This window comes from Eucalyptus grandis, chromosome 11 (assembly GCF_016545825.1).
Source record: "Eucalyptus grandis isolate ANBG69807.140 chromosome 11, ASM1654582v1, whole genome shotgun sequence".
NCBI lineage: Eukaryota > Viridiplantae > Streptophyta > Magnoliopsida > Myrtales > Myrtaceae > Eucalyptus > Eucalyptus grandis.
The window spans coordinates 11031451-11059297 of record NC_052622.1 but is presented as its reverse complement, the minus strand read 5'-3'; the positions used below and the strand labels follow the sequence as shown (position 1 = coordinate 11059297).

At 41.2% G+C, this 27847-nt stretch overlaps 3 protein-coding genes and 2 pseudogenes across 3 annotated transcripts; 1 reads left to right on the top strand and 4 right to left on the bottom strand.

The window, feature by feature from the left end:
• Positions 1 to 1124: 1124 nt before the first annotated feature.
• LOC104424832 (UNC93-like protein 1) lies at positions 1125 to 3181 on the bottom strand. Its single transcript, XM_039304352.1, has 2 exons — positions 1855 to 3181; positions 1125 to 1717 (listed from the first exon to the last, which is right to left on the bottom strand). Exons 1-2 carry the CDS (start codon positions 3012 to 3014, stop codon positions 1498 to 1500), a joined length of 1380 nt encoding a protein of 459 aa, XP_039160286.1. The 5' UTR covers positions 3015 to 3181; the 3' UTR covers positions 1125 to 1497.
• Positions 3182 to 5559: 2378 nt separating this feature from the next.
• LOC104427206 lies at positions 5560 to 10856 on the bottom strand (annotated as a pseudogene).
• LOC104427207 lies at positions 6444 to 7857 on the bottom strand (annotated as a pseudogene).
• Positions 10857 to 13505: 2649 nt separating the features above from the next.
• On the bottom strand, positions 13506 to 17539 carry LOC104424830. The gene is made up of 7 exons (XM_039305054.1): positions 17466 to 17539; positions 17255 to 17345; positions 16812 to 16946; positions 15484 to 16008; positions 14821 to 15370; positions 14584 to 14730; positions 13506 to 14434 (listed from the first exon to the last, which is right to left on the bottom strand). The coding sequence occupies exons 1-7, from the start codon at positions 17537 to 17539 to the stop codon at positions 13812 to 13814; spliced, it is 2145 nt and encodes a 714-aa protein (XP_039160988.1). The 3' UTR covers positions 13506 to 13811.
• A 4146-nt stretch (positions 17540 to 21685) lies between these two features.
• LOC104424829 (frataxin, mitochondrial) lies at positions 21686 to 25020 on the top strand. Its single transcript, XM_010037334.3, has 5 exons — positions 21686 to 21927; positions 22190 to 22262; positions 22663 to 22710; positions 22806 to 22900; positions 24682 to 25020. Exons 1-5 carry the CDS (start codon positions 21704 to 21706, stop codon positions 24809 to 24811), a joined length of 570 nt encoding a protein of 189 aa, XP_010035636.2. The 5' UTR covers positions 21686 to 21703; the 3' UTR covers positions 24812 to 25020.
• The last annotated feature ends 2827 nt before the right edge of the window (positions 25021 to 27847 follow it).

Here is a 27847-nt window from a genome sequence, read left to right as displayed (position 1 = left end):
AGCAGCCACTCTATTGGTTGCTTCCCCTTATCAAAGCCGTTCACAAATCTTTAGTCACTTATGCTCCTTGACAAGTGTGGCACCATTTGCCAACTGCACACCCTTGGCAGCACTTTCTTTTGCCTACTAAACTCCTTCTGATCTATGCAAATCAATGGAGGGTACACCCCTTGTTGGAAACGTGATAATAGACCTTCTCTCGAGATTCACCGATTGATCTAGGAAAGTTATCCCTATTTAGTGAGCAATTCAATTCCTTCCTATGCCCCCATTGCCATCCTAGAAGCTAGACGAGAGTCGCACGTTGTCTAAGCCCTCTTGGCTCCAACGATCACTCTCTACCCTCACAAGACCGGGAAGACCAAAAGCTCCACCCGAATCATATACCTACTAGAGGGATTTGACTTTGATACCATTTGTCAAGAGTCGATAGTTCTTTGGCTACGAAATAACTTGTACGGCGCTTGGCAAGTGGAATAACCCAGGTGAAGATTTCCTTCTATAGTTACTCCAGAGAACAATACGGTGAATAACTTCCTTATATGAGATCATATCACACTTAACTTAGCTTGGGCATGTAATCCATCAAATTAGACAGTAGATCACTTTAAGCTCGACAACTAATTTCGCCTTGTTATGACCTCATCAAGAAAGCGACATCAACCTCGACTTCAAAACTCCTAAGTAATATAATACTTTTATCCTAGAATTCCTAACACCAACCGTCCTGACATTACTTCTATAGATCAATTGTATTCATTTCCTCTACATCCCGACTCTTCACTCAATAACCCCAGGCTTCACTTCCAAGAGTTTACAAGTACAGGAGAATCAAGGAACGTGACACAATAATCAATGATTTAGTGATTTACATACCAATGGGCAACAATAACCTTGATAGGAGTGATTTACTCATAAGCCACACCAGTTGTCATTGCTCTTTTATGGGGAGAGAAATTTTCGTGGAACATGACTTGATTACATTTTTGATACATTGGAAAACAAGGAAAGGACACTATAAATGTCATAAATTTGGTGCAACCCTTATTTTCGTGTCAAAATCTTTTTTTTGAATCACTTAAGTGCTTCTTTAGGGAAAAAAATGATTATTTAGAAGCCAACTCTGATTTGGGATACGAAAATCTGATATAATAAAATTTTATTACTTTTTTAATTCGATGTGACTCGCCAGTGCTTTGACTTGGCTAACAAAGCATAAGTGACATTGCTAAACACATTTGCCCCAATTTAAAACCCCAATTTATGGAATAGAGAATCCTAATTATCGTGCTTAGGGTTCGGGCCATATTAGGACAGTGATGGCCGGCCGCTAGATCTAGTTGGCGGTGGTTGGCTGCAGACGGTAGCTCCTCCACATCGTTGCCTTCGTCCACAACGGTGCCCTCAAGAGGCTTTATCTTTCTCAGGTTGTCGTCTTGCTAAGCCCGACATCAACAAAGAATCTTCACAAGATGGAATGACGTTTTGGATCATCACCTAATGAGCAAAAGATGAAGCAACTTCTTTGTCAGCTCCGTCTTCGCCCTCCTCATCGTCCTTCACGGCCAACTTAACGAGAACCAGCAGCAAGGGGTAGCCCGCCGTCATAAGCGACCAGTTGACGATGAGCTCCGAGAGGAACGGGACTTTGCGTGTGTCGATTTGCCAAGAGACCGCCGCTCCTGCGCTCTGCACTCCTTTGTAGAATCCAGCGTACCTGGAGGACATAGAAAACGAGATACCAGTTTCAGTGGTAGACCCAAAATTAGCGTTAATCAAGAAGAATCCCAAATTTCCTTGGCCTACTTGCCAAAATAGAATCTCTTACTCATGGTTGAGAAACTTATATAATACCTGCTAAGAGTTTCAGAATCATCAGCTAAGCATCCAATGAACCAATAAACCAAGGTCTGGAACATTGCGTCCAGCAATCCATAGCTGAGATATAACACAAATGGCCCGGCATAATCGGAACCGGCGTCCTTGAAGTCCAACTTCTTGGGCAGGTTGTGGCGAGAGTACTTTAGCTGAGTAGCAAGGCCGCCGCCCCAAATCGCAGTCCCGAGCAAAGCAACAATCGCAATCCCGATGTAACCCCTCATCTTCCGACTCGGAAGGCTGAAATCCAACACATAACCGATTCCGATCGACCCCAGTATCTGGGCCACCCAGTAGAACACACTGTTCAGCCCTCTAGTCCTCAAATTGAACAAGGCTCCGTTCACATTAGTAAACTGGTAGCTGTAAAAGAAGTTGCCAGCCCAAGCAGCTGGGACAATCAAGAGCATCTTCCAGTTGAGAAACAGCTTGAGAATCTCGATCGCCTCAGTCGAAACGCTAGAGTACTCCACCTTAGTGCAACTAGTCCCGTCATTGCGAATCACCTTGCTTGGCGGCAAGATAGCGAGGGAAAGAAGTGTACCAACAGTCATAAAACACATGAATCCAATATAGGTTGCATCATTCACAGAACCAGCCTCAGTCCTGTTGTAATTCAAAACAAACGGGATCAACCCACCAATGACGCCTCCCATACTAAAAATACTCCAGAACAGGGAGATATAAGTGCCCTTCTGGCCAGGCGGTGGGTACGAGGTCATGATGGCGCCTTGGCCGGCCCAAAGGAAGCCCGCACCGATGCCTAGGATCGCGCCAGCGATGATGGCGAAGGTCTGGTGGTGGTAGTGATTGTAGTACAAAAAAGAGCCTGCATAGAGAGCATACGTGCTACAACCAGAGGCAAGAGTCAAGCGAGGGCCTAGGACATTATAGATTCCGCCGCCCAGGATGCCGAAGATGGCGAAGGTGGCATAGAGGGCAGTGTTCGCGTTGTTCACCGCCGTGGGGTCCACCTGGCCGCCACCCCCCATGCCGACGAGGGCGCCGTACATGCCGGGGCAGCAGAAGCAGACCAGCCCAATGAGGCTGACTTGGACCAGGGGGGAGTTGTACCTGAAAAGGGACTTCTTCGGCGGTGTGGCCGATTCCTGATCAAGATTGCCTTCGAAACGCATGTCTGAGATTTCGGAAGAAAGATCGGTTTTTTGATCGAGGGTGTGGGAAATGAGGGACTTTGAGGAGATGGGGTTCAAGAAAAGACGTGGTCGAGTGAGAAAAACTCCCAGGTTTTAAGGGGTGAGAGGAGAGGAGTGGGAATGAGTGACCCAACGTGAGTCTTCAGTCGAGCCAAGTTGCAAATGGCGACAGGTTCGATTGTAGGAAGAGTCCATGCCTGTGGTGACCCGCGCCGTAGGTGCTCGCCATCAGGAATTTTGTACTCATTCGAGTAGGCAAAAGAATCTTGGTGATACTAGGCCGAAATCGTGACAGGATGATGATGATGATGAGGCCATTTCGATCTTAGGCCGAAATCGTGATGTCTTGGGTTCAATTTTAACTTGACCTCCATCTTTTGGACACAATAGTTATTGAGTTTTACTTCTTTAACATGAGTAAGGCATCTTCATAATCTAGTATTTAAACACAAATCGGAGTAATTTGATTTCCTAACTACAAAGCAAAGTAAGAGAAGAAGAGAAGTCGATCTTAATCTTCGATTTTCATGATTTACATCTACAACTTTATCCCTCCTCTCTTGTCAAGAAAACGTGCCTTCGCTCAATAAAACTTAATTGAGTTGATAGGCGACCTACTTTCTTCCCATCTTTCTTTTTTATTCAGGAAACTATTTTGTTTTCAATTATCATGACAAAATTGTAGACAATAAGAGCCGGTGTTTGGAATTTAGGTTTTGGACTTTAGTCCTCGGATTCTTAATCTTCCTTTTTAATTGTTCAATTATTGGTTCTCGGATTTTAGCGATTTTAATCTCCCTTTAAATCATTCAATTATCACTTCTCAGATTTTAGCGTCAGCCGGCCACCGGCTTTGGTGCGGAGGAAAAGAGAAAGTGAAAACAGAGGAAAAGGAAAATCATAAGGTGGAAAAACAATAGCAGCATTGACATCGGAACTTTATGTCCTAAAATTTCCGCTACTGTAAAATCTAGTAATTTGATATGATCTCGACATGCGAGCAGCCTATTTTTAACTTCCTATATGCAATGCCTCCAGACAGACATTCGTTCCATGCATTTCTGGGTTCATCAATGGTTACTCGCAGCCCGTTTTCAACGTTGACCAGAATTTCCTTTTCGTGTGCCCCCTATAAAATTTCAATGCGGGGAGAGGAGGTCCCTGTAAATGTGAAGTGCTATGGTGACGAGAATGAGGTGCTTCTGTGAAAGTGTCCCTTCAGTTAGTGATGATGAGTGTTTATGTTCAAACATCGAAACACAACTTCTTGAAATGAATAATGCGAATGAGTCAGTTGTTTGAATGCTATGAATTGACTTGATGAGTAGTGGCTCTGCATTCCTTGCCTCTACCTTTGTATAGAGACTCGTACAATCTTTCCTTGCCCTTTGTTTTTTAACAAGGTAACTAGTGGTAGCACAAACTTAGCATCCAATGTTTCATCCAGCATTTAATTGTATATGTGATCTATAGCAATCAAAGATCAAGGAAGCAGTTGGGGTACTGAGGCCTCACTTGGCTAGTTCGATTAACGTCATTGATGCAATTCAAGAGTTGGAAGCCATGGCAATAATGGACTTCATTGCAGTGCTTGACGTAGGCTCAAGTTCTATCATGCCAAGTTGAGGGAAAAGTTGCTAGATAGACTCTTCTGTGGGATTCCATAATAGATGGGGGGAATCATTTCAGCTGTACAATTTTTGTCTCTTGGCCCTCGATGTAATCAGTTCATGTTAATCAATGAAATGTCAGTTTGCTGAAGAATCAATTTCTATTTGCAAGATGTTTGCTGTGCGACTTTTGTGTCGATTTTAACAATGCATATATGCACCTTGAGATCGATGTGATATGAGCGGTTTTGCAGCTTGAGAATGGAAAAAACGTCTAAATAAGCATTGTTAGGCGTGTTGGCTACAACTCAGATTGAAAAATTGCAACATTGGGAAACAGTTACTATTGTTTCTGTACGATTGAGCAATTATTGTCCCAATATGCATCTTTGCACCTTAAAATGTGTGAAATTTTTTAGTACACTGTTGTACTTGTTGAATTTGATTTTTTCAAACCAAAAAAAAAAATGTGATTTTCTTGCATTTATATTGTTAATATGTTAACGTTCAAATCGTATAAATTGTGGTTATGACAAAAAAAAAAAATTGTATAAATTGTGGTCATTTCTAATTTTAAACGAATTAAAATTTAAAAAGCTTATTTTGATTACCCAGAGGACTTATAAATATATTTCTACCAAACATTCTTTTATTTCAAGTTACTTCTCAAAGTAATGTTTATCAAACAGTATTTACATTTTTTTTCAAAACCCTTTAAACTAAATAGCTTTGCATTTTCTCAAAGTCCCCCGGTAAAATTGAACCAAACACGGCCTAAGATTGATGACTCCAAATTTGCCTTGAAATTGCAGAAAAGGGTCAAGAGAGCCGAAGCAAACGGAGCCTTAAAAGGATCCCATCTATTTGGCTCTCTAAATGATTTCAGTTATGTTACAAACGCGAGAACATGGGTTGTTTTGCGGCAGAACAATGTAAATCAAAGCTAGGAATCAAACAGACGCACTACTCCTTAAGTAAAATCGATCACCTGGCAAACCTCGCAAATATGACACATTCTGGGATTGAGCTGCACCATCGAAGCGACCGGATTATACATGATTCGGGTATCGTTCGACCACTCTGGTTGTGAATTCAAGCAAGCAATGAATAACAAGCACTATCGATCCCTACGAGGAGGAGGATTCATATCAATGATGAGAGCAAGAATTAACTGAGCATCTATCAACCAAAGCCTCGAAATAAATGGTCTTTAGGAAGTCGCAACTGCAGCTCTTTTGCTCGGAAGCCACACCAGCTGTCGCAGCTCTTTTAGGTGGACCATGACTTTGATTACACTTTTAATACGCTGGAAAAAGTAATAATGTACCGGTCATCTACAATTTCCGTGCTCACCGCCAAAGATTACAACTCCGACAGTACATTCGTGCCACATTTATCTTAAATTAATTGTCGTATTACAAAAAATCTCAAACTAGTTCGCCCATACCATATTTATCTCAATTAATTTATGTGTCATAGAATATCCCAAACCATTACACATGTGACAAATAAATCATATGTCAGCGAATGGCATGGCAAACAACTCGAATGATCGACATGTGACATGAATCTGACATGGAAATTATATATAAATGGGCTTTCTGAACGATGTTGCTTGGGGTTGTATCCGAAGGGAACGAACTAAATTGCGAAGTCTGCTAATTTTGCCCCAAGAGCTCCCTCAAATTTCAAAGATCTACTGAAGTCCACTTAATAAATCTCTAATTTTGCCTTTAAATTTTTAGTAGAATTATCACAAATATACTAGTCTAAGATTTTTTGTTTTTTTTGCAATATGAAATTTCTTGTGACGTTAACTCTCAAAGCAAATAATATTTTTCAGGTTGTTATCTTGCTAAGCCCGAAGAAGCTTCATAAGAATAAATCACGTTTTGGATCATCACCTAATGAGCAAAAGATGAAGCAACTGTCTTTTTCGTTCCCTCTTCACCATCCTCATCCTCCTTCACGACCAACTTAACGAGAATCACCAGTAAAGGATAGCCCACTGTCATAAGCGACCAGTTGACAATAAGCTCCGAGAGGAACGGGACTTTTCGCATGTCGATTTGCCAAGCAACCGCCGCTCTTGCACTCTGCAATCCTTTGTAGAACCCAGTGTACCTGCAAGACAAAGAAAACCAGATACCAGTTTCAGTGTTAGACCCAAAGCTTGTGTTAATCAAGAAGACTCCAAATTCCCTAGGCCTACACTACCTGCTAAGAGTTTCAGAATCATCAGCTAAGCATCCAATGAACCAATAAACCAAGGTCTGGAGCATTGCGTCCAGCAATCCATAGCTGAAAAATAACACGAACGGGCATAATCGGATCCGGAGTCCCTGAAGTCCAACTTCTTGGGCAGGTCATGGCGAGAGTACTTCAGCTGACTAGCTAGGCCGCCGCCCCAAATCACAGTCCCAAGCAAAGCAACAATTGCAATCCCAACATAACCCCTCATCTTCTTACTCGGAAAGCTGAAATCCAACACATAACCGATTCCAATCGACCCCAGTATCTGGGCCACCCAGTAGAACACACTGTTCAGTCCTCTAGTCCTCAAATTGAACAAGGCCCCGTTCACATTAGTAAACTGGTAGCTGTAAAAGAAGTTGCTAGCCCAAGCGGCCGGGACAATCAAGAGCATCTTCCAGTTGAGGAACAGCTTGAGAATCTCCATTGCCTCAGTTGAAACGCTCGAGTACTCGATGTTAGTGCAACTGGTCCCGTCATTGCGAATAACCTTGCTTGGCGGCAAGATAGCGAGGGAAAGAAGTGCACCAACAGTCATAAAACACATGAATCCAATGTAGGTTGCATCAGTCACAGAAACAGCCTCGGTCCTGTTGTAATTCAAGATAAACGGGATGAACCCACCAACGACGCCCCCCATACTGAAAATACTCCAAAACATGGAGATGTAGGGTGCGCATGGTAACGTTTCTATTCTCAGGAACTATTTCTTTACAGAAATATTTTTTTTTTTTTTATTTCTACTCCGAGAACAATTTTCGAGTAAAATAAGGTGTTTGATAACTATATAAAATTTATATTCTTGAAATAGAAAAAGAATAGAAATGCGTTTGGTAAAAATTTATAAATTTTTGTATTTATTTGATTTTTTTCTTACTCACGGATCGCCGATCGCCCGCCACCGCACGACCGCCGCACGACCGCCGCACGATTGCCGCACGACCACTACACCACCGCATTTGGTAAAAATTTATAATTTTTTGTTGAGGAACAGCTAATTTATGTGTCATAGAATATCCCAAACCATTACACATGTGACAAATAAATCATATGTCAACGAATGACATGGCAAACAACTCGAATGATCGACATGTGACGTGAGTCTGATGTGGAAATTAGATATAAATGGGCTTCCCAAACAATGTCGCTTGGGGTTGTATCCGAAGGAACGAACTAAATTGCGAAGTCTGCTAATTTTGCCCCAAGAGCTCCCTCAAATTTCAAAGATCTACTAAAGTCCACTTAATAAATCTCTAATTTTGCCTTAAATTTTTAGTAGAATTATCACAAATATACTAGTCTAAGATTTTTTTTTTTTTTTTTGCAATACGAAAATTAATCTTGGGTAAATGAGATACTGGTATCAATTTGGAAATTTCTTGTGACGTTAACTCTCAAAGCAAATAATATTTTTCAAATTGTTATCTTGCTAAGCCCGAAGAAGCTTCATAAGAATAAATAACGTTTTGGATCATCACCTAATGAGCAAAAGATGAAGCAACTGCCTTTTTTTTGCTCCCTCTTCACCGCCTCATCCTCCTTCACGGCCAACTTAACGAGAACCACCAGTAAGGGATAGCTCATCGTCATAAGCGACCAGTTGACAATAAGCTCCGAGAGGAACGGGACTTTGCACGTGTCGATTTGCCAAGCAACCACCGCTCCTGCGCTCTGCACTCCTTTGTAGAACCCAGTGTACCTGCAAGACAAAGAAAACCTGATACTAGTTTCAGTGTTAGACCCAAAGCTGGTGTTAATCAAGAAGACTCCAAATTCCCTAGTCCAACACTACCTGCTAAGAGTTTCAGAATCATCAGCTAAGCATCCAATGAACCAATAAACCAAGGTCTGGAGCATTGCGTCCAACAGTCCATAGCTGAAAAATAACACGAACGGCATAATCGGATCCGGAGTCCTTGAAGTCCAACTTCTTGGGCAGGTCATGGCGAGAGCACTTCAGCTGACTAGCTAGGCCGCCGCCCCAAATCACAGTCCCAAGCAAAGCAACAATTGCAATCCCAACATAACCCCTCATCTTCTGACTCAGAAAGCTGAAATCCAACACATAACCGATTCCAATCGACCCCAGTATTTGGGCCACCCAGTAGACCACACTGTTCAGTCCTCTAGTCCTCAAATTGAACAAGGCCCCGTTCACATCAATAAACTGGTAGCTGAAAAAGAAGTTGCTAGCCCAAGCGGCTAGGACAATCAAGAGCATCTTCTAGTTGAGGAACAGCTTGAGAATCTCGGTCGCCTCAATTGAAACGCTCGAGTACTCAATGTTAGTGCAACTAGTCCCGTCATTGCGAATAACCTTGCTTAGCGGCAAGATAGCGAGGGAAAGAAGTGCACCAACAATCATAAAACACATGAATCCAATGTAGGTTGCATCAATCACAGAAACAGCCTCGGTCCCGTTGTAATCAAGATAAACGGGATGAACCCACAACGACCCCCCATACGGAAAATGTAGGATGCGACAACGTTTCTATTCCGCTATTTCTGACAGAAATAGTTTTTTTCTATTTATACTCCGAAAACAATTTTCGAATAAAATAAGGTGTTTTGTAACTTTACAAAATTTTTATTCTTGGAATAGAAAAAGAATAGAAATGTGTTTGGTAAAAAATTATAAATTTTTATATTTATTCATTTTTCTTCTTGCTTATGGATCGTCGACCACCGCCGCATGACCGCCGTACGATCATCACACGATCGCCGTACAGCCACTGCACGACCACATTTGGTAAAAATTTATAAATTTTTGTATTTATTTTATTTTCTTCTCCCAAGTGGAGCTAGACATGGCATCTTTCCCCTAGATAACCAAGTTGGTAAAATTTATAAATTTTCTAAAAAGTCTGAGTAAAATAAGGTGTTTGATAATTATACAAAATTTCTATTCTTTGAATAAAAAAAGAATAGAAATGCGTTTGGTGAAAATTTGTAAATTTTTGTATTTATTTTATTTTTCTTCTCCCAAGCTGAAATGCATTATCATTTCACTTCTAAAGAAATTTTGGCAATCTATTCTTGGAATATAAAAATAATAGAAATGCGTTTGGTAAAAATTTATAAATTTTTGTTTTTATTTGATTTTTCTTCTTACTCACGGACCGCCGACCACCAACCGCCGCCGCACAATTGCCGCATGATCGTCACACAATCGCCACACGATCATTGCACAACCTCTGTACGACCGTCGCCACCGACCGCCGCTGCAAGATTGCCACCCATAGATGGCCACAACAAGGAAGAAGAATAAAATAAAAATAAAAATAAAACTTATTTCTAGAAAATGTTCCCGGAACAAGAAGCTACATTTTTTTTCCTTCTTGTTTCTGTTCCAGATCTATTCTCAGCCACTTTTCTATTAGAGGAATAGAAAAATAAGTTGGCTTTACCAAACAGATTTCTGAAAATATAGGGAGATGTTAGTGCCCTTTTGGTTGTGCAGAGGGTACGAGGTCATGATGGCGCCTTGGCCGGCCCATAGGAAGCCCGCCCCTATGCCAAGGATCGCGCCGGCGATGATGGCGAAGGTCTGTTGGTGGTAGTGGTTGTAGTACAAGAAAGAACCTGCATAGAGAGCGTAAGTGCTACAACCAGAGGCAAGAGTCAAGCGAGGGCCTAGGACATTATAGATTCCGCCACCCAGGATGCCGAAGATGGCGAAGGTGGCATAGAGGGCGGTATTCGCATTGTTCACTGCCGTGGGATCCACCTGGCCGCCGCCCCCCATGCCCACGAGAGCCCAGTACATGCCGGGGCAGCAGAAGCAGACCAGCCCGATGATGCTGACTTGGACCAAGGGTGAGTTGTACCTGAAGAAGGACTGCTTCGGTGGCGTGGCCGATTCCTGATCAAGATTGCCCTCGAAACCCGCGTCGGAAATCTCGAAAAAAATGTTGGTTTCAATCGAGGGTGTGAGAAATGAGGGACTTTGAGGAGATGGGTTTCAAGAAAAGACGAGATTGAGTTAGAAAAACTCCAGGTTTCAAGGGGTGGGAGGAGAGAAGTAGAAACGAGTAACCCAACCTGAGTCTTCAGTCGGGCTTAGTCGCAAATGGCGACAGGTTCGATTGTAGGAAGAATCCACGCCTGAGGTGACCCGCGCCTTAGGTGCTCGCCATCAAGAATTTTGTACTCATTCGAGTAGGCAAAAGAATCTCGTGATACTTTAGTACAGAAGAAAAGGTCTGACTGACAGGATGATGATGAGCTCATTTAGATCTTACACCGAAATCGTAATGTCCCGGATTCGATTCTAACTCAACCTCCATCTTTTGATTGCGATGAATTCCTAACATGAGTAAAGCAGTTCTATAACTTCCATCCTTCTCTCTCCACAAGAAAATGTGCTTCACTTCAATAAAACTTAATTGAGTTGGCAGTCAAAGTACTTTCTTCCTCTCTTTCTTTTCTCTTTGGAATGTTATCGTTTTCAAGTAGCGTGACAAAACTTTAGACAATGAGTGATGGAGATGTGTTTGGAATCTTAGGTATTGGACTTTAACCCTCGCATTCCTAGTCTTCCTTTCCATTATTCAATTATTGGTTCTTGGATTTTAGTGTCGGCTAACCATCAGCTTTGGTGTGGAGGACGAGAGAGTGGAAACGAATAGAGCAAAGTAAAAACATAATTACAAGGTAAAAGAGTCGCAGCATTAACATTGGAAATTTATGCCATCAAATTTTTGCCATTGTAAAATTTATTAATAGATGTAATCTTGACATGCAAGTGTCACGACAAATTCTCGATCACGGAATAGCCCGTGTGGCGCTTGATGAGTCAGAACACTAGGCTAGCCTTTCTTATATAGTTGTTCCTAAGATGGTATGGTGAATCATAATCATACAATGCCCAATTTGATTCGAGAATCCAGTCTTTTGAGCGAGACACACAGAACACTTTGGCACAACTGATTTCGGTATACCATGGCTTCATCAGTTAGTAGCATTAGCTTTTGATCAATTTGTGCACGGAAGATTAATCCAGCCTTCAAAGCTAATCAGAGATAATCATTTTATCCTCAAACTCCTAACACAAATGTTCTAATGCCATTCCTACGAACCAATTGTATCATCTCCTCTGCAACACTTACTCTTCACTCTATCGTCACAAAACTCCACTCATAGGGGGTAAGATAGTACAAGAGAATTCAGTCCATAACATTCTCCCTCACTCAATTATGCAACGCCTCCATTATGGTGGAACCATCAATGCCACTTCCTCGAGACTTACATGAATAGTCAATGCTCGCCTTACAAAACAAGCTCCTCCACTCCACTAGTAACTTGCCTCGATCAAAGTTGTTCACTCGTCTTTAGTCACTTGTGCTCTCTCTGGTAGATGTGGCATCTGGCCAACTGCACTCTTTCTTTTTTTCTTCTTTTTTTGTCATAACAACTACACTCCTTTGGCAACACATTTTATCGCCTACCAAGTTTCTTCTAATCTTAGCAAATCAAAGGGGATTTCTCCTATTGTTGGAAATATGGTAACATAACTTCTATCGAGATTCAACAATTGATCTAGGAACTTCTCCCCTATTCTGTGAGCAATCCAATTCTTTCATGTGCCCCAATTGCCATCATAGAAGCTACAGAGGAGAGCCACACCTTGTCTAAACCTTTTTTGCCCCGATGATCACTCTTCGCTCTCATAGAATCGGGTAGATCATAGGCTTTCTCCGAATCACCTACCTACTATAAGGATCTTGCTCTAATACCATTTTTTATAGGCCAAAGAATAGCTCGTGCAACACCTGATGAGCCAAAAACACAAGAACAATATTCCTTCTATAGTTGTTCCTAAAAATTAGTATAATGAATCACATTCTCATATATATTCATACCACATTAAGTTTAGCTCAATCATACCACACCCATTTTAGCTCGGGCATCTAGTCCCTAGCATAATACATACAAAACACCTTGACACAGTAACTAGTTTCAACTTGCTAGTCTCATTAGGAAAGTAACGTCAACTCCCGAGCATTTTCAAAGCTCCTCTAGGTTATAATCATTTCATCATGGAACTCCTAGTACAAACGCTTTGATATCACTCCTTTGAACTAGTTTTATCATTTCCTCTGCCTCACTCACTCTTCATCTAACGCCACAAAACTCCACTCACAAGGGTATGAGTATGGAAGAATCGGGTCCGTGACACAAGCAACTCGTTTTTGACTTCCTATTGCAAGCTCTATTCTCTGGAAACTCGTGACCGCTAACTAACGTTTGGTTCCACGGAGTCTTGACCTGAGAATTCATGAGGTAATGTCTCCCGACGTTATTGTGTTAAGACTGGCAACTCCAATTTGCCTTGAAATTGCAGAAAAAGATCAATACAGCTGAAGAAAGGAGCTGTCAAGGAGTCAACAAATCCGATTCGTCGGCTCTTTTTGTGATTTTAGTTTACTGTTACAAACGCGAGAACATGGCATGCATGTAGCTCTAACCAGTTACTCGGGAATACTGTATATTTTGTGCGTTGTTTCACTGTCAAAAAAATAGTGGCATTTTCAGCAGAACAATGATGATCTATAAGCTTGCGAGTTTTCTTTGACATGCCCCGAAAAATCAAAGGGTAGTAGTCAAATAGACAACGCACTTCTCCTCAGTGAAATTGAACACTTGCAATCTTCCCTATGTAACAAATTCAGTGACTGAGCCACGTCGTTGAAGCGGCCCAGATATACATGATTGCAGTTCAAGCAAGCAATGAATAATTGTAAACCCACAATCACTGTCAATCAATACAAGAAGCAGCAATCGTTACTGAGAGCAAGGATTTATTGAACATCTAAAAAACAAAGCCTCAATATAAATGGTCCTTAGGACATAGAAAAGGAGTCGTCCTTGCAACATTCCACGACATATTGTAGAGAAACACAACAAATTCGCCTCAAAGCACTCCCAAAGTACCTTCACTTCGACTTCTACCAATTGCAAGCTCCTGCTTCATGATGCGGAGTCTGTCACTGAAGTCCAAATTGTACTGCTGGTTATGGGTTGCTCCCTTGGTTCCACTCGGGGGAAGGCGTACATGCTTGCCCTTAGAATGTTTTGGAGAAACCAGTGCTTGACTTTTCCGACCATATGATGAGGACGATGACTTGCTAGCCAGCCCATGACCACCCTTCCTTGTCGATTTGTGTTCTGACCTAAGGCCACTGCGATCAAATTGATGGGCACTAGCCCCCAGCCGAACTGATCGGTCAGCGGCATCCTTCAGTGTACCCACTTTTATGAGTTGTCGGTTGTAATATGCCAGGTGAGGAAGAAGGCCCTGCAAATACTTCTTAAGCTGGTCATCTCCCACATTCTTCTGGGCTGGATTCCCTTCCAAGCTAACAGCTTGTAAGGAATTGTAGTTCGCTGCAAGCTGCCCTAGACATTTTGCTGTTGAAATCTTGTTGGCACGGAGATCCAAAACATTCAGTTTCAGAAGGCGGTGAAGACCCTCGACTTCACTGATCTTATTCCCCGCCAGATATAGCTCCTTAAGTGATGAACAAGAAGCTAGGCCTGAACATTTAAAATGTAAAGGTTAATTGATAGCAGAACCTTCTAGAAAGATGATACAAAGCTTGCATGTCCCCATTCAAAATAAGTTGTGTAAACATTCCATCTATCTGGACGAGAGGACAAATAATGCAGCATAACCTAAGCATTACCATGTCCAATTCTGACGATTCTGTTATAGCTCAAGTCAAGTACACGCAATCGGGTCAATTCACGTAAGCCTTCAATAGTGGAAATCTGGTTTTTTGACAGATTCAACATATGAAGTCCCCGAGGAAGAGCACCAGCTGTTATCCTCACTGGGAAAGGTAAGATTAAACATCAGAAAACGCAACAGCTAGCAAAAGCATAAGAAGCCAACGTTTCAGAATGCAGACTGATGAGCATACCTATGTTGTTTCCTGACAGATTAAGCATCTTCAAGCTCACGAATGCACTGAGAAATGGGATCATTGCCAAACCATGGTTCGCCATCTGAGCTGTAGTTGCTGAGGCACTCAGGGATGATATGTATCTCTTAGCAGCTTCATTTCCAGGACTCACCTTAGGCTCAACTTTTGCTGCAGTCAGACCATTCAAAACAGGGTATTCTCTCTTGTTCTGATCATTTGGCTGGTATGACTCCTCCACTTCGTCCGAAGGGTTGCAAAGCTGGAGATCTGTGACCCACTCCTCAATCCGCTTAATCTTAAAATCCTTATGTGGTAAATCATACTGTTGGTGAGAGGAGCTTTCCCCTCTATGGGGTTTCAAGAAGATGTCATCAAAAATAGCAGTAATCCCCCCTTGGGCAGAACCAGCATAATCATAACCATGATAATCATTACAAACAGCATCTTCATAGATAATGTTTTTACCTTTGCACGCATTGACATCGCTTTCTTTTTGTGGGGAGAACTGATCTTTAAACTCAGGAATGGATGTCCCATTTGGCTCATGCTAAGAACGAACAGGTCCCCAGAAGATTTTGTTGTAAGTCCCAACTTCTCCTTCAGATGTTCACCTGACTTAGGAGACCAACCACCAATGTTGGGCATTGATTCGGGTCTCACTAACTCTGCAGAAGTATGAGGTGTGTGATCTCCAGAGTCACCAGCATTTTCTCCAGAATATTGGCCTTCAGAATTTTCTAGGACCCCTTTGTCAGTACTTTGCAAATCTCCAATTGAAAAAATTGATTTCTTGTTGAGATTCAGGACTTGACATGTATCAAAGGGTCCATCCTTACAATATTCACCAACACCCAGTTCATTGCTGGCGTCCTCCATGACTGACCTGCTATGTTGGTCAAATGAGAATCCATGCAAACCACTTGCAAGAGATTGACTTTTCTTGAGATGGCCAGCCTTAATACCCCTTGTATCAATCTCCGCATTATCAACTTTACTCCCCATTTCTTCTGATTTCCAACCTCGTTCAATGGATAGAGATTCTGCAACCTTGTCCACAATTTTATCCATCTCACCATTCCGATGCAATTCTGAAAGCGATGAATTTGGGCTCATGGCATTCTCTGAAGCCTGAAACTCAGAACCCTGAAACTCACTAACAGCTTCAACAGGTGGATGTGCTGATTTCTGCTTGAGAAAAAGAAGGGGTGCAGGATTAAGATGGGAATGACATGCATTTTATTAAATCAAACTGTGGACACAAGTCCAATCTGTAACAGTGTATGAACTTTTAGATCAAATGTGATTCAAAACAAAACCACTTCCATAAATCCACCAAGAAAAACAAACAGTATGCAAGCCCTTCTATATTTAGTGAAGTTTAGATTAAATCATCTAAATAATAAAATAAGCAATTATGCCTCAGATTTATATTAATTTCTGATCAAGCCTCATGCTACAAATCATCCTTGTAATTTCTCGGAATTTCAAATGAGTACTCTGAAATTCTGCCTAAAAGATCCCCTTCCACCCAAAGAACTTTTGAAATGAAAGAGTAAACTTTTCAGGACTACTTGAAGTGCAGTGCAGGGGACTTATTATGTGAGTTCATGCTGGAAGTATCTTCATTTGGTGTGCACTGAAATCAAACAAAATTAAAAGGAATGCAAGTATTGAAAAAGAAAGAATAAAAAAGAACAGAGTGATGAGTTACCTTTGGTTTGTGACCATTGAAGCAGGAAAATCGAACCATCGTGCTAATACTGAGCAGAGCTACATCCACACACAATCTACTTTGTATCACATCCAAAGCTACATATTGCAATTTATTCTGCCCAAGAAAAGGACAAAAGCACTTCCCCAACAATGTGATAAGAAGCTACCATCAAAGTTCAGATTAGTCAACAATGGCTTTAGCCGTAATCAAGAAACAAGCCTTCAGAAACACGGCATAATCTCCAAGCATATGATGATCTTGATCGTCTCAATACGCAAAGCAAAATGGCTCGCTCATTACTACCCCACACCCTCACAAAGGTGGGAGAAGACTTCAATCTTGCAGTAGCGGCCAGAGTGAAAGCAATCTGATCAGCTATAATATTCAAATTCCAAACATCCAGAGGATCCTGGCCTGATAGAGCAAAAAAATGATTTAAGTTTTTCATTATTGTCATGGGTAAAAGATGCAACAAGCTAAAAAAACCTAAGCTAAGGTGAGTTACGTATCCATAGGACTGATGGCAGTACTTTGCTGCAAGAACTCAATGATGTGTGTGCCAAAAATTCACAAACAAAATCTGCTAACACCTAATTTATGAAATAGCTCCTGATTATACGAAACTTCTTATATTTCTCTGCCACACGATAATGCAAACTCTTAAAAGAAAAGGGCGTCTCAAAACAAGCTTGAGGGATGTTCTTATATGCAAGCTACCTCTGCAAAGCAAACCCACCAGATGCCTATGTCACTCTCTTTCTTAGCAACAAAGTGTGCAACAATCAACAGGGCACAGAGACCAACAGTCCTGATTATTAATGAAAAACATTGAAATCAAGAATAGATATAAACCCATCCCGAACAAAATCCAAATGAACTTTAGAACCTCGCAACCACCTCAGCCAAGCTTTTGCTATCATAACAGCACCTTGGTTCTTCTTCTGTTTTCCTTTTGTCTATGTCTACCTCCCTATAATCCGGCGGCAGAGACCTTAGCCACATAATCTATAATCAAATGCTCGTTGCTTGATGATTCTTGACCAGACAATACTCATATTTTGCGAAAAGAAAATCAAGAAATCCGCTGGTGACTAAAAAACGAAATCATCAATCAGAGGGTAACAAAGAAAATGCAAGAAAGCCTTGACCAGAAGCCAAGACAATGCCGGCGCCGACAAATACCTCTTTGAAGCCTGAAAATCTTTCGTACTTCTTCTTTCGATTCCGAATAGATCAAAAGCTCGTCAGATTTGATAGGATAGCTCACAAGAACCCTCTCTCTCCACGCACACATCCCTTCTTTCCCTCATTCTAACTCACAAAAAATCTTGTCAAACGCCATACGCTCACGAAGTTAAAAAAACACAATCAACCCAGTTGAACCATACATCCAACGCCTTCCGGGAGAAAGAAGATTCAACCTTTTTCGAGCCAGATTGCGGGCGACGCCTCGTTCAGGAGATCACCCTTCTTGGGTTCGTGACGCCACCGAAGAAACAACGCCAAAAAATCCCACCCTTTTCGCCGAATCCCTCTTTATAGCGACGAGCAAAAGCGACCCAAAACCCTAGAAAGGTGCCGGGACGTAATTTATGTTCTGTGGGGGCACTGTCCTCGCCGTCAAATTCCTTTCCCAAAAAAAAAAAGGGTACACGAATCAAAAGCAAATTCGTCCGAAAAAGATAAAAAGGAGACGGGGGTTGAACTTTCAAGACGAAATTGAATCGGCCGGGATTGAAGTTCCCATTTTTCCTTCGAATCAGGCCAAAAAGGAAAGAAATTTTTGATGAACTCGAGTGAAGGAGAAAAAGGTAGATCGAGAAAAGAAAAGGGAGAGAAATTGCGTCCACAAATTTGAATCGAAAAGAAAAGAAGAGAGACGGAGAGAGACGGAGAGAAGATTGTCTTTTTAAAGCACCGAAGGAATTGCCGCCATATCTGCAGTTTCCTACAAAGGCGATGACTTGTCTCTTTCCCGGGAAAGCGACAATTTTCCTGCATTTCAGTTTCTCCAGGAAAATCTCCCACCGAACGTGGCTTGATGATGCTTTGAGCGTGCACAAATTTTATTTTTTTTTAAAAAAAAGCTGCGAATCATTCCAATTTTTCTTATTTTTAAGACACGTTTTCCTTTTTTATTACACTAGAAAGAAATAGTCCGAACAATTTCCCGATGTGGCTACAATGTGTCAGCGAAAGACTCTCCCACGAAAAAAGAAATGGACGAAAATTATTAAGTCAAGCCATGGGATAAATGATTTGAGTCGACGTACGGTCCTGCTCACGCCATAATTTCCAACTTTTGTCCTGAATTCATATAGTAGAACTCAATAATCAAGGTGGTGTGATAAAGTGGACATCCTTTTCACGATAAACATATGAAAAGACTTGATACCGCTAAAAGAAAAAAGAGTGGACTTCAAAATTCAAACGCCAACATTTTATTCTAATTTCATGATAACAGAAGAATCCCAACTCGGTAGATAAAGAATGGCCAAAAAGAGAAAGGGGGAAAAAAGGACAAATTTTTTTGGGGGCATGATATGCTTATTTAGACAAGAAAAAGAACGGATCAAATTTGCAATCTCCCTTTTGGGCAATAGGGTACGTAAATGTTCGGTCCATGTGATTACACATGATCACATCAAGCAGACATCAAGCATCAAAATGCACATTATCGGCCACATTCATGAGCACATCAAAGATTCTATTCCATTTTTAATAATAAAGCACCGCAAGATCTCCTCCTGTCGAAATCGCCGATTCTCTGCCTTTTGCTTTGCTTTGCTTTGCTTGGAAGAGCGAAAGTGGTCTCAGAACCATCGCTTTAGCATCCAAGAACTCCGGCAACTACAAATTGCGGTCTCTGTTTGATTGAATCAAATGGTCAAAATGAGGCCTACCAATGATTACATTTAAAAAGAAATAATGGAAACTTTACATTAGCTCCTTAAAGCGCCATGATTCGTGTCTAAATATTAATGCCCTTTGAACACCCGATAATCTTCATCAAATACGAGATCAGTCCATTCATACATCTCTGGCAAGAGTCCGAGACAGCACGATTGTATTTTTGGGGAGAATGTTAATTACGTGATTTGATCACAAGTTGACCAAAATCTCTCATTTGTTAGTCTTCCAAAATTTGCTATTAATCCACTAATGTCTTCTTTGCCTTCACCTCTGTTCAATTGCTTTTGGTTGTTCATATAAAACTTGAGATACAATATTAAGGGAGGATAACCCTAAAATATCACTTTTGTTGCTAATACATAGAGATTAGTCAATGCCTATACTACTCATAACTCGCAGCATATTTTTTGCAAGAGATCAAGTCAAATGGAGATTAGACTATATTATAAATAGGCTCAGATTTATAAGCAGTGGTCAACAATGATGATCCACCCCCTTCTATAGCCAAAATATACCAATTCCAAATTGAAGCCCTTGTTGAGATTGCTACACTCTCTTTCTTTCAAAGGAAAAAAAAAATACAACCAAACCGGTGGATTTATTGCGATAGATGATAAGGCATATTAAAATGAGTCATAAACCCATAATTAATAAATTATATTATTATATAAGTTAGTTATATTTGTAAATGGGTTATAAATGATTTTAAAATGGGCATTACAAGAGTTCATAAATTATTTAGATCAAACTCACTTTTATAACCCTCTTTTCACTTTTTGTTGCCCATGTTCAATTTAGCTCAATTTGTGCTCTCATTTCAGTTTGAGTATAATTTTTCCTAAATTAGATTAAATATAGGAGTACTTTAGCAATATAAGTATGGGTTAGAGATGAGTTACTAAATTTGTATTGCATGGAAATAGGTCAAAATTGATTAAATAAGTCAATTTGGATCAAACTATTTTTAATCTAACTCGACCCAAACCTAATCGACCTATTTACCAGGTTTATAGGTGATCAACCTTTTTCAAGCCAGGTGATCAACCCCTTGTTAATCTTCAATGAATACGAGATCGCTCCATTCACACATCTCCAGCAAGTAACCAAGATGGCACAAGTGTGAATTTTTGGGAAGAATGCAAATTATGTGGTTTGATTACGAGTTGATAGTGATCTCTTATTTTTCGATCTTCCAAAAATTTGCTATGAATCCACTAATGTCTTCTTTGCCTTCACTAAAACTTTGGATTAGTCAATGCCCCTAAAAAATCACTTTTTTTACTAATACATATAGATTAGTCAATGCCTATACTACTCATAACTCAGCGTATTTTTTTTGCTAGAGATCAAGTCAAACGGAGAATAAACTATCTTATGAATAGGCTTAGACTTGTAAGAAGCGGTCAACAATGATGACCCACTCCCTTCTATAGCCAAAATATTCCTACTCCAACTTCAAGCCATTATTGAGATTGCTCAACTCTCCTCCTTTTAACGAAAAAGAAATGCTAGGTCTATTAGGATGCAACCCGAACCGGAGGATTCGTAACAATCACTAATTAGATCTATCAAAATGAGTCATAAATTCATTTCTTAATCCATATTTAATGGACACATATTATTATGCGGGTTAGTTATATTTAGGAAATAGTTTAAAATTGTGAAATTTAAGATAATGTGGATATTAAATTGGTTCCCAACTTACTTAAACCTAACATATCTCTATGACTTTCTCTTTACTTTGTGTCACCTACACTCATTTCGCGCACGCTCACTTCATACTCTTACCTCAATTTGAGTATATGTTTTCCCAAAATCGGGCTAAATATAAAAGTGTTTTACTAATATAGGTTGAGGCGAGTATGAGTTAGGTATGCATCGAGTTTGGTATAAGTCACTAAATTTGTGTTACATGAAAATGAGTCAAAACATATTAAATTGATCAATTTAGATCAGGTCATTCTCTACCATACCCGACCTATATGTTTATCGGATTTACCCGACGATCAAGTTCTGAACCGGACCTACTGCTCACCTAAGAATCATGATCAAATCTAATACCTTCACGCTCCACAACACAAGCTACGACAATTGTGGGCAATCTTGGGCCCCTTTCATTACATACCGAATGTCAACTTTTGGGGGAAACTATTTGGGCCCATCAAGGCCCACTATCTCAAGCCCACAAGGATGTCAAAGCTGGTCTCACCACCGGAAAGAGCCTTTCGTGCCGTCTCCCAGTTGCTGCCGAAAATGGCGTTCAGATCGCTTCTTCTCAGGCGGCTCTCGAGAGCCCTCCCGTGCCGGCCGCGATCATCTCCGGTCCGTGTGTCCCCGCGCGAGCTTCTTCCGGCACCCCGAGCGCTGCGTGGCTCCGCCGGTCGCGACGGCCTTCCGTTCCGACACGTTTCTCGGAGTCTCTCGTCCGGCCCGTTGAATGTCGGCGACCTCCCGGGCCCTGCCGCCATTGATTATCGGTACTCTATCTATCAATTTTAGATTTTTCCCCTGAATTTATCGAATCTATCTCAAGAAAATGGTGGGAAACAGCTCAAAATCCAAATTTTTTAGCTCTAGCATGTTGTCTGTCGAATGGGTATAATCATGGTTGTGCAATCCCCGAAACTGTTGAGTTGAGGTGATGCTGGTTTAGTTAAGAAGGAAGGGACTAAAATTTTTAATGCGAGAGTGTTGGAGATGGGGAGTGGTGGTTGTGCTAATGAAATAATATGTACACAGTTCTCTACTGCAGGAGGATGAGTTCCACAGGCTAGCAGAATCCACCATCCATGACCTCCAAGAGAAGTTTGAGGTAATAATTCCAGCACTGAATACGTTAATCTGTGATTTGATGGGGATTTTTTGGTTGGGAATTCCGGATAATCCAGCAAGTGAACTATTGTTTCAGTCTAAAAAAAATGCAATTTAACTAGGAGAAGATATCCGGAGTGCCTTCTCTTTGTATGGATGAAGTTAAAAATTATAGCTTTCTGTGTCATTTCTTTTCTGGTGCACTATGCAGTACAAAACTGTTCGAATGCTAATAATATGCCACTGTAAAGTGGAAAATCTGTTGTCAAAGCAGGTAGAAAAAAGTCTTTTATTTAAGGAGGGATCATGTGCGAGTGCTTATTTATGCTTGCTTCATGTGCAATCCAGCAATGGCTACAATGCCTACACATGCATCCTTATCTCTCTTTTGGTGTGTGCAGGATTATGGAGATAACATTGAGATTGATGGGTTTGATATAGACTATGGGGTGAGAGAGATTAATTAGCATTCAAGATTTTGTTATTTAATTTGGTGAATTTTGAAAGTCAAACTGACCTGAACAATTTTTCTGGGTATTGGCAGAATGATGTCTTAACCCTCAAACTTGGGGAATTAGGCACATATGTATTGAACAAACAGACACCAAACCGACAAATTTGGCTCTCCTCTCCAGTGAGGTATGAAATGTGTTAATTGATTATGATCTCAATATTAAATGCTCGATCATGTGATGCATCATGTGTTGATGTTGCAAACTTTGGAGTGTATCATAAACAAATCCACAAACCTCTTTTTGAACTGTTACTGCTTACCAGATGCATGCTCTAAAGAATATTCAATCACTTAAACTAGTGGTTGTGTCTGGGAGAAGGGCAAATCTTTTGGTAGCTTGGCCCTTTCTTTTCCTTTTGAACTGTATTACTTCCCTAAGACCGACTGTATTTACATAGTAATGAACTAACTGGGGATTATATTGTTTTGGGTCAATGAAGAATTCGGTAACTGAAACAATTTCTGATTCTAGGTTGCTTGTCCTTGCTTTCTGCACCATATGCCTTTTACTGTTTCGGTGATGTGGCTTGTGTCGTGGTCCATACTTCTGCTGCATTATAGCCTGAAAAAGCCTGGTGGTTTTAGATAGTTATACTGGAAGTACATTCTTTTTGGTGAAGTAGCTCCTCTCCCTGCGCACCAATGAGCGACATCTTCTTGGTGAAGTAGCTCCTCTCCCTGCACACTAATGAGCAACATATGTTAAGGGCCAATTAACCTCCAACACCTTATTGTTGGTTTAAAAGGACCTTGATGTTTTACGTCTGAAATATGTCTAGAAGCACTTCCGATTCCTAAATTCTCTCAGCATGATGGCAGCCAAACTATAATAGTGGTATCGAGTTTACATCTGGTAGGTATCTGAATTCTAGGTAAATGGTCTTTGATTAATAAATGGCATGGTCATCAGAGTGGATTGAATCAAGTCTGACCATTGCTTCAGTACTGGGTAGCTTGCATTCTTAACCTACTCAACTTCTTTGGTTGTCATACTTAGTTCCTGATTGTAAATCTCTGTGGGTAGCTATTAGTTCACTTAGATAGCCTGATGGATTGATTCTCTCAGTTAAGTTTTTCCATCATAAGTCAGTGGATCAGGATTTGATGACTAAGAAGTTCAATGCTCTAGAGAGATCAACTGTGCTGAATTGAAATTTTTGAGGACAGAATGCTTCCTATAGATTACCCTCTTTCAGCTAAATATAAATTGTTGCGACCTGAAAATCTTCCTAGTTCCTGAAGCCTGTTTCTAGATGGAAAAATGTTGTGGAAACATAACCTGGTTCCAGGGGTCTTGAGAATAAGTTAGATTTGGTGACACTTAATTCTCCAGCAATATTTTCTGCAAAAGATTTTCTCTTTACATAATTGCAACACTTCTATTTTTCACTGTTGGAGGATGAAAGAATAATTTAATGTGGTCTTGTCGTAAATTGTAGACCTTGGCTGGACTTCCAAAAGACAAAAATCAAATGGTGCCTATAATGATTGGAAAGGGAATAACATGGTGCAAAAATTGGATGGTTTAGGGGACCGAGTAGCCTGCAAGTGTTGCTAGGGGAAAGCAGCTAATATTTTATGGTTCATATTAGACTGGGTTGAGGGCAAATGATTCTTGTTCATAGTGCTCTTACAAGGGCATCTTCAAATACAATGGCCACCATTGCTTCCATGGCGAGAGTGGCTACATCGTGAACTTGATTCAGTATTTGATGTGTGTGCATCCACCCAGGATAATTATGATACTAGCATGGCTTCATAGATCATGCTAGTGGTGTTTGTTATAGAGAATGTTGTGGCCTACTATTTTGTTTGCTATTGATGATGGCTGTAATAGAAGCTGCCTGACTTAGATTTTGTTCAGAGATTTGCTAGTATTTGATCTAATGCTATGTTCTTGTTGCAGCGGTCCGTCCAGATTTGATTGGGATCAGCAGTCTCAGTCTTGGGTTTACAGAAGAACCAAGGCTAATCTTTTGAAAGTCCTAGAGACGGAGTTGGAGAAGCTCTGCGGTCAACCTATTAGTCTCTCCTAACAAATGTTAGTTTCCATTTTTTTAGTTCTCTTTCTAAAAGGTACTCTGTAAGGATCGCTGCTTGATGTAAGACCCTGGGTAAGCTTTTATGAAGGTGCTGTTTATGGTGTGAAATCATCTGGTCTCCTGACCTGTACTGAGCTAATAACCATTGAAGCACTGAATCTTGTCCATTATATAAGGGCCGATTTGCTCTAAGTTCACAGGCACCCCTTTCACACTAGTTTCAGTCGTTTCATTTAACTTTTGTAGCAATGCATATCATCTCTCCAGAGGAGATGTTGAATAACAATTCAATGTCTAATTATGTCGTGTGTGTCGGCCAAAATAGTTTGGCAGCCATGCACAAATCAGGGAGGGTTGGATGATGGTAGGTTGTCGTCCCTTGACCGTTTGCTGCTTATTGCAACTTTTTAGCAAATCTGTACTATAATTTACGGAATGCAGTACGATTATCTTATATCGTGCGCTCAAGCTAAGAGTATTGAAGAGTCTTTCATCCCAGTCTTCCTAATCTAAAAGCTTTCGTCCATCGGTCATCATGCGATGATGGATTGATTGAACTGAAGCTTGGTCTATATCTTTCTTGCGTTGATGAGTCAAGATAATCTTCCTTTCTGCTCATTTGGGGGCGGACGAAGTCCCAACGACCGAAACGTTGACTAGGGGGCGTTGCTCAATCTATCGTGCGACCTAGGTAGGCCACAAAAGCCTGGTCGGATTTGTTTTACGGTGAACAAGATAAGATGAGTTCCATCTCATCGATGGGGCATGTTTCCTGTCTTGTAAGTCTAATGAGTTGTCTTGCGTGAATGGGTGAACAAAAGAAGTGGACTGAATTGGCCAGTTCTAAACAATCTCTATTCCTAAAATTTGGAACTAGTGAATATTAGTCCAATTTCCGGTTTCAGGTAAAGACCCACTTACACAGACCACTCAGACTGTTTAGCTTATCATGAACTTATTCTATTAATATCACTTGTGTCGTAATTCAGACTATGCAACAGCACTTGTAGTATATTAGGGAATAGAAAAAAAGGAAAAAAATACGATTGGACCTATTCGAGAACTGGATTGGACTTGTCGATCTAATTTTTTCGGCCATCTTAGTCTAGTTTCCAATTCTAGGGTGAGAGCCAATCCACCTTGGCACCAATCACCTGTACTCTTGGGTATAGTGCTTCATCCACTTTTTGATGAGATCCAATTGTACTTGGTATGCTTCCGTAATGTGCTCGCTCTTGGAACTACGTAAATGAAACATAAGGAAATTCACATGGTGGGTTTTACAATCATGTTTCGACTCCAGTGGAATGCGTACCAAACCTGGACGGCGTCGTCAGTCCTGATCCATTCAAGAGGGAAATTCGTATTTCGAGAGCTTTGTTCGGGTTGTACGTGTGAAGGTAGAGAAATTTCAACGGTCGATGCCTAATGTCGGCGACGTTCAATGTGTTTTTAACTCGATATGTCTCTCATTTAGACAGGTCAGGTTCTACTACTCCCGAGGAACCGTGCCTCGTTGGGGTTTGCAACGGTTATAGACCACAGGACAATACATCTAAGTTGTTGATCAGAAGCTTTCAATGTAAGCTTTTAGGTATCTCTTAAGAGCTAGCAGACACAAAGATGGACGATATCGATGCCAAAGTAAACTGCACCCATTATAGAGACGGTCGGGTCCACGAGAAATGCGTCCGCTAGGACTTCTAGTTACGCAAGAGTCTCGCACGAGTCGCGCCATCAATCTAATCGCGTACTGATACGTGAATTCTAATCCAAGCAAAAGAAATTTCCGGGCCCAAGCCGAACATGAGAGGAGGTGGGGGCCAAATCCGAATCCTAAGATCAGTTAAAAAAAAGGCTCCCTTCCCATCCCATCATCCTTTGCTCACCGTCGTTTAGGAAAACCTCCATTTTCCACCACATAGAAGAGAGAGAAAGATAGAGAGAGAGAGAGATAGGGGACCTCCTCAGAAACACTCGAAAACCATGAAACGAAACCTCCGCCACAAGAGGGGCATCCCCTTTTTCCTTTACCCCCCCAAGTTATTATTCTCTTGTCCCATTCTTCTTCCAACCCGAACGGGGCCAATAAGTTAGTAACCCTCGAAAAGACACAGAAATTCGTAGTCAAATCGCGATCGGACGATCTGCGAGCGTTAATCTAAAGCCCGCCCCTCCGCCCACGAGCACGTGGAACGGAACCTTCAACCCACACCACAAACTCCTCCTCCCCGTATTCTATATTCTTTCTCCGCGATGGCGAGTTAACGTGGTCGAGATCGTTTCTCGTTTCGTCGGAAGTCTCGGACATTATTTAAAAAACAAAACAGGAAAAGCTTTCGGTCCCCCCAAGTTGACGCTGATGGGCGGCCACCACAAGGTGTGGCCTCAAATCATTTCTAATGTCGAGACAAGAGGGTGGTATTCTAATCCCCCCTTGCGTATTAAAATAAAAGTCAAGTTGGTGGGCGAACCTCAGATATTTTCGTGGGAAAATATTAAACTATCGATCCGGGAAGCATCTCTCCCCCTCCTACCAGGGACCTGGTGACAACTGATAAGACCCGAACCAAACTCGACTCGACTATCCAAATGAGAGGGAGTGGAGCAATTGAAAGGACTAGGTAGGCCACTCCGCCTATGAATTCGATGCCTACATAATCCACCCAGTGGTCCCCTGATCAGGATATCGAACCCCATCATCTCTAAATTATTTAATTGAAGAAAAGAAAGGCTGTCGAGTCCTATGGTAGGATTTCGAATGGATCTTCCCATGAGAAACACGAACCGTCGAGCAGGTATGTTACGTGGTCCTAGACGAGTGGAGTGTCGTTGCACTTGTTTGACTTTCTATGGATTCCGCCCCTCTAGACTCATGTTAAACTTCGACGGCTCTCGTCCAGAGCTTGGCGATAGATACCAAATGCACCGCAGCCACGAGTGACAGTGATTTGGAATCAGTCGGTCAATTTGGAAGCGAGGGACCTCGGAATTGGGAGGAAACGTACACATCAAAGAGCAGGACGAGAG

What these genes read in the sequence shown, in the direction of transcription:
- LOC104424832 (XM_039304352.1), bottom strand. Translation starts at nt 3,014, where the DNA reads ATGCGTTTCGAAGGCAATCTTGATCAGGAATCGGCCACACCGCCGAAG. An exon ending in GATTCTGAAACTCTTAGCAG is followed by an intron (nt 1,718 to 1,854) that starts GTATTATATAAG and finishes TATGTCCTCCAG; the next exon opens with GTACGCTGGATTCTACAAAG.
- LOC104424829 (XM_010037334.3), top strand. Translation starts at nt 21,704, where the DNA reads ATGGCGTTCAGATCGCTTCTTCTCAGGCGGCTCTCGAGAGCCCTCCCG. An exon ending in ACCTCCAAGAGAAGTTTGAG is followed by an intron (nt 22,263 to 22,662) that starts GTAATAATTCCA and finishes TGGTGTGTGCAG; the next exon opens with GATTATGGAGATAACATTGA. An exon ending in GGTTTGATATAGACTATGGG is followed by an intron (nt 22,711 to 22,805) that starts GTGAGAGAGATT and finishes GGGTATTGGCAG; the next exon opens with AATGATGTCTTAACCCTCAA.
- LOC104424830 (XM_039305054.1), bottom strand. Translation starts at nt 17,539, where the DNA reads ATGTGGCTAAGGTCTCTGCCGCCGGATTATAGGGAGGTAGACATAGAC. An exon ending in GGTGGGTTTGCTTTGCAGAG is followed by an intron (nt 16,947 to 17,254) that starts GTAGCTTGCATA and finishes CTATCAGGCCAG; the next exon opens with GATCCTCTGGATGTTTGGAA. An exon ending in TCTGTCAGGAAACAACATAG is followed by an intron (nt 14,731 to 14,820) that starts GTATGCTCATCA and finishes TACCTTTCCCAG; the next exon opens with TGAGGATAACAGCTGGTGCT.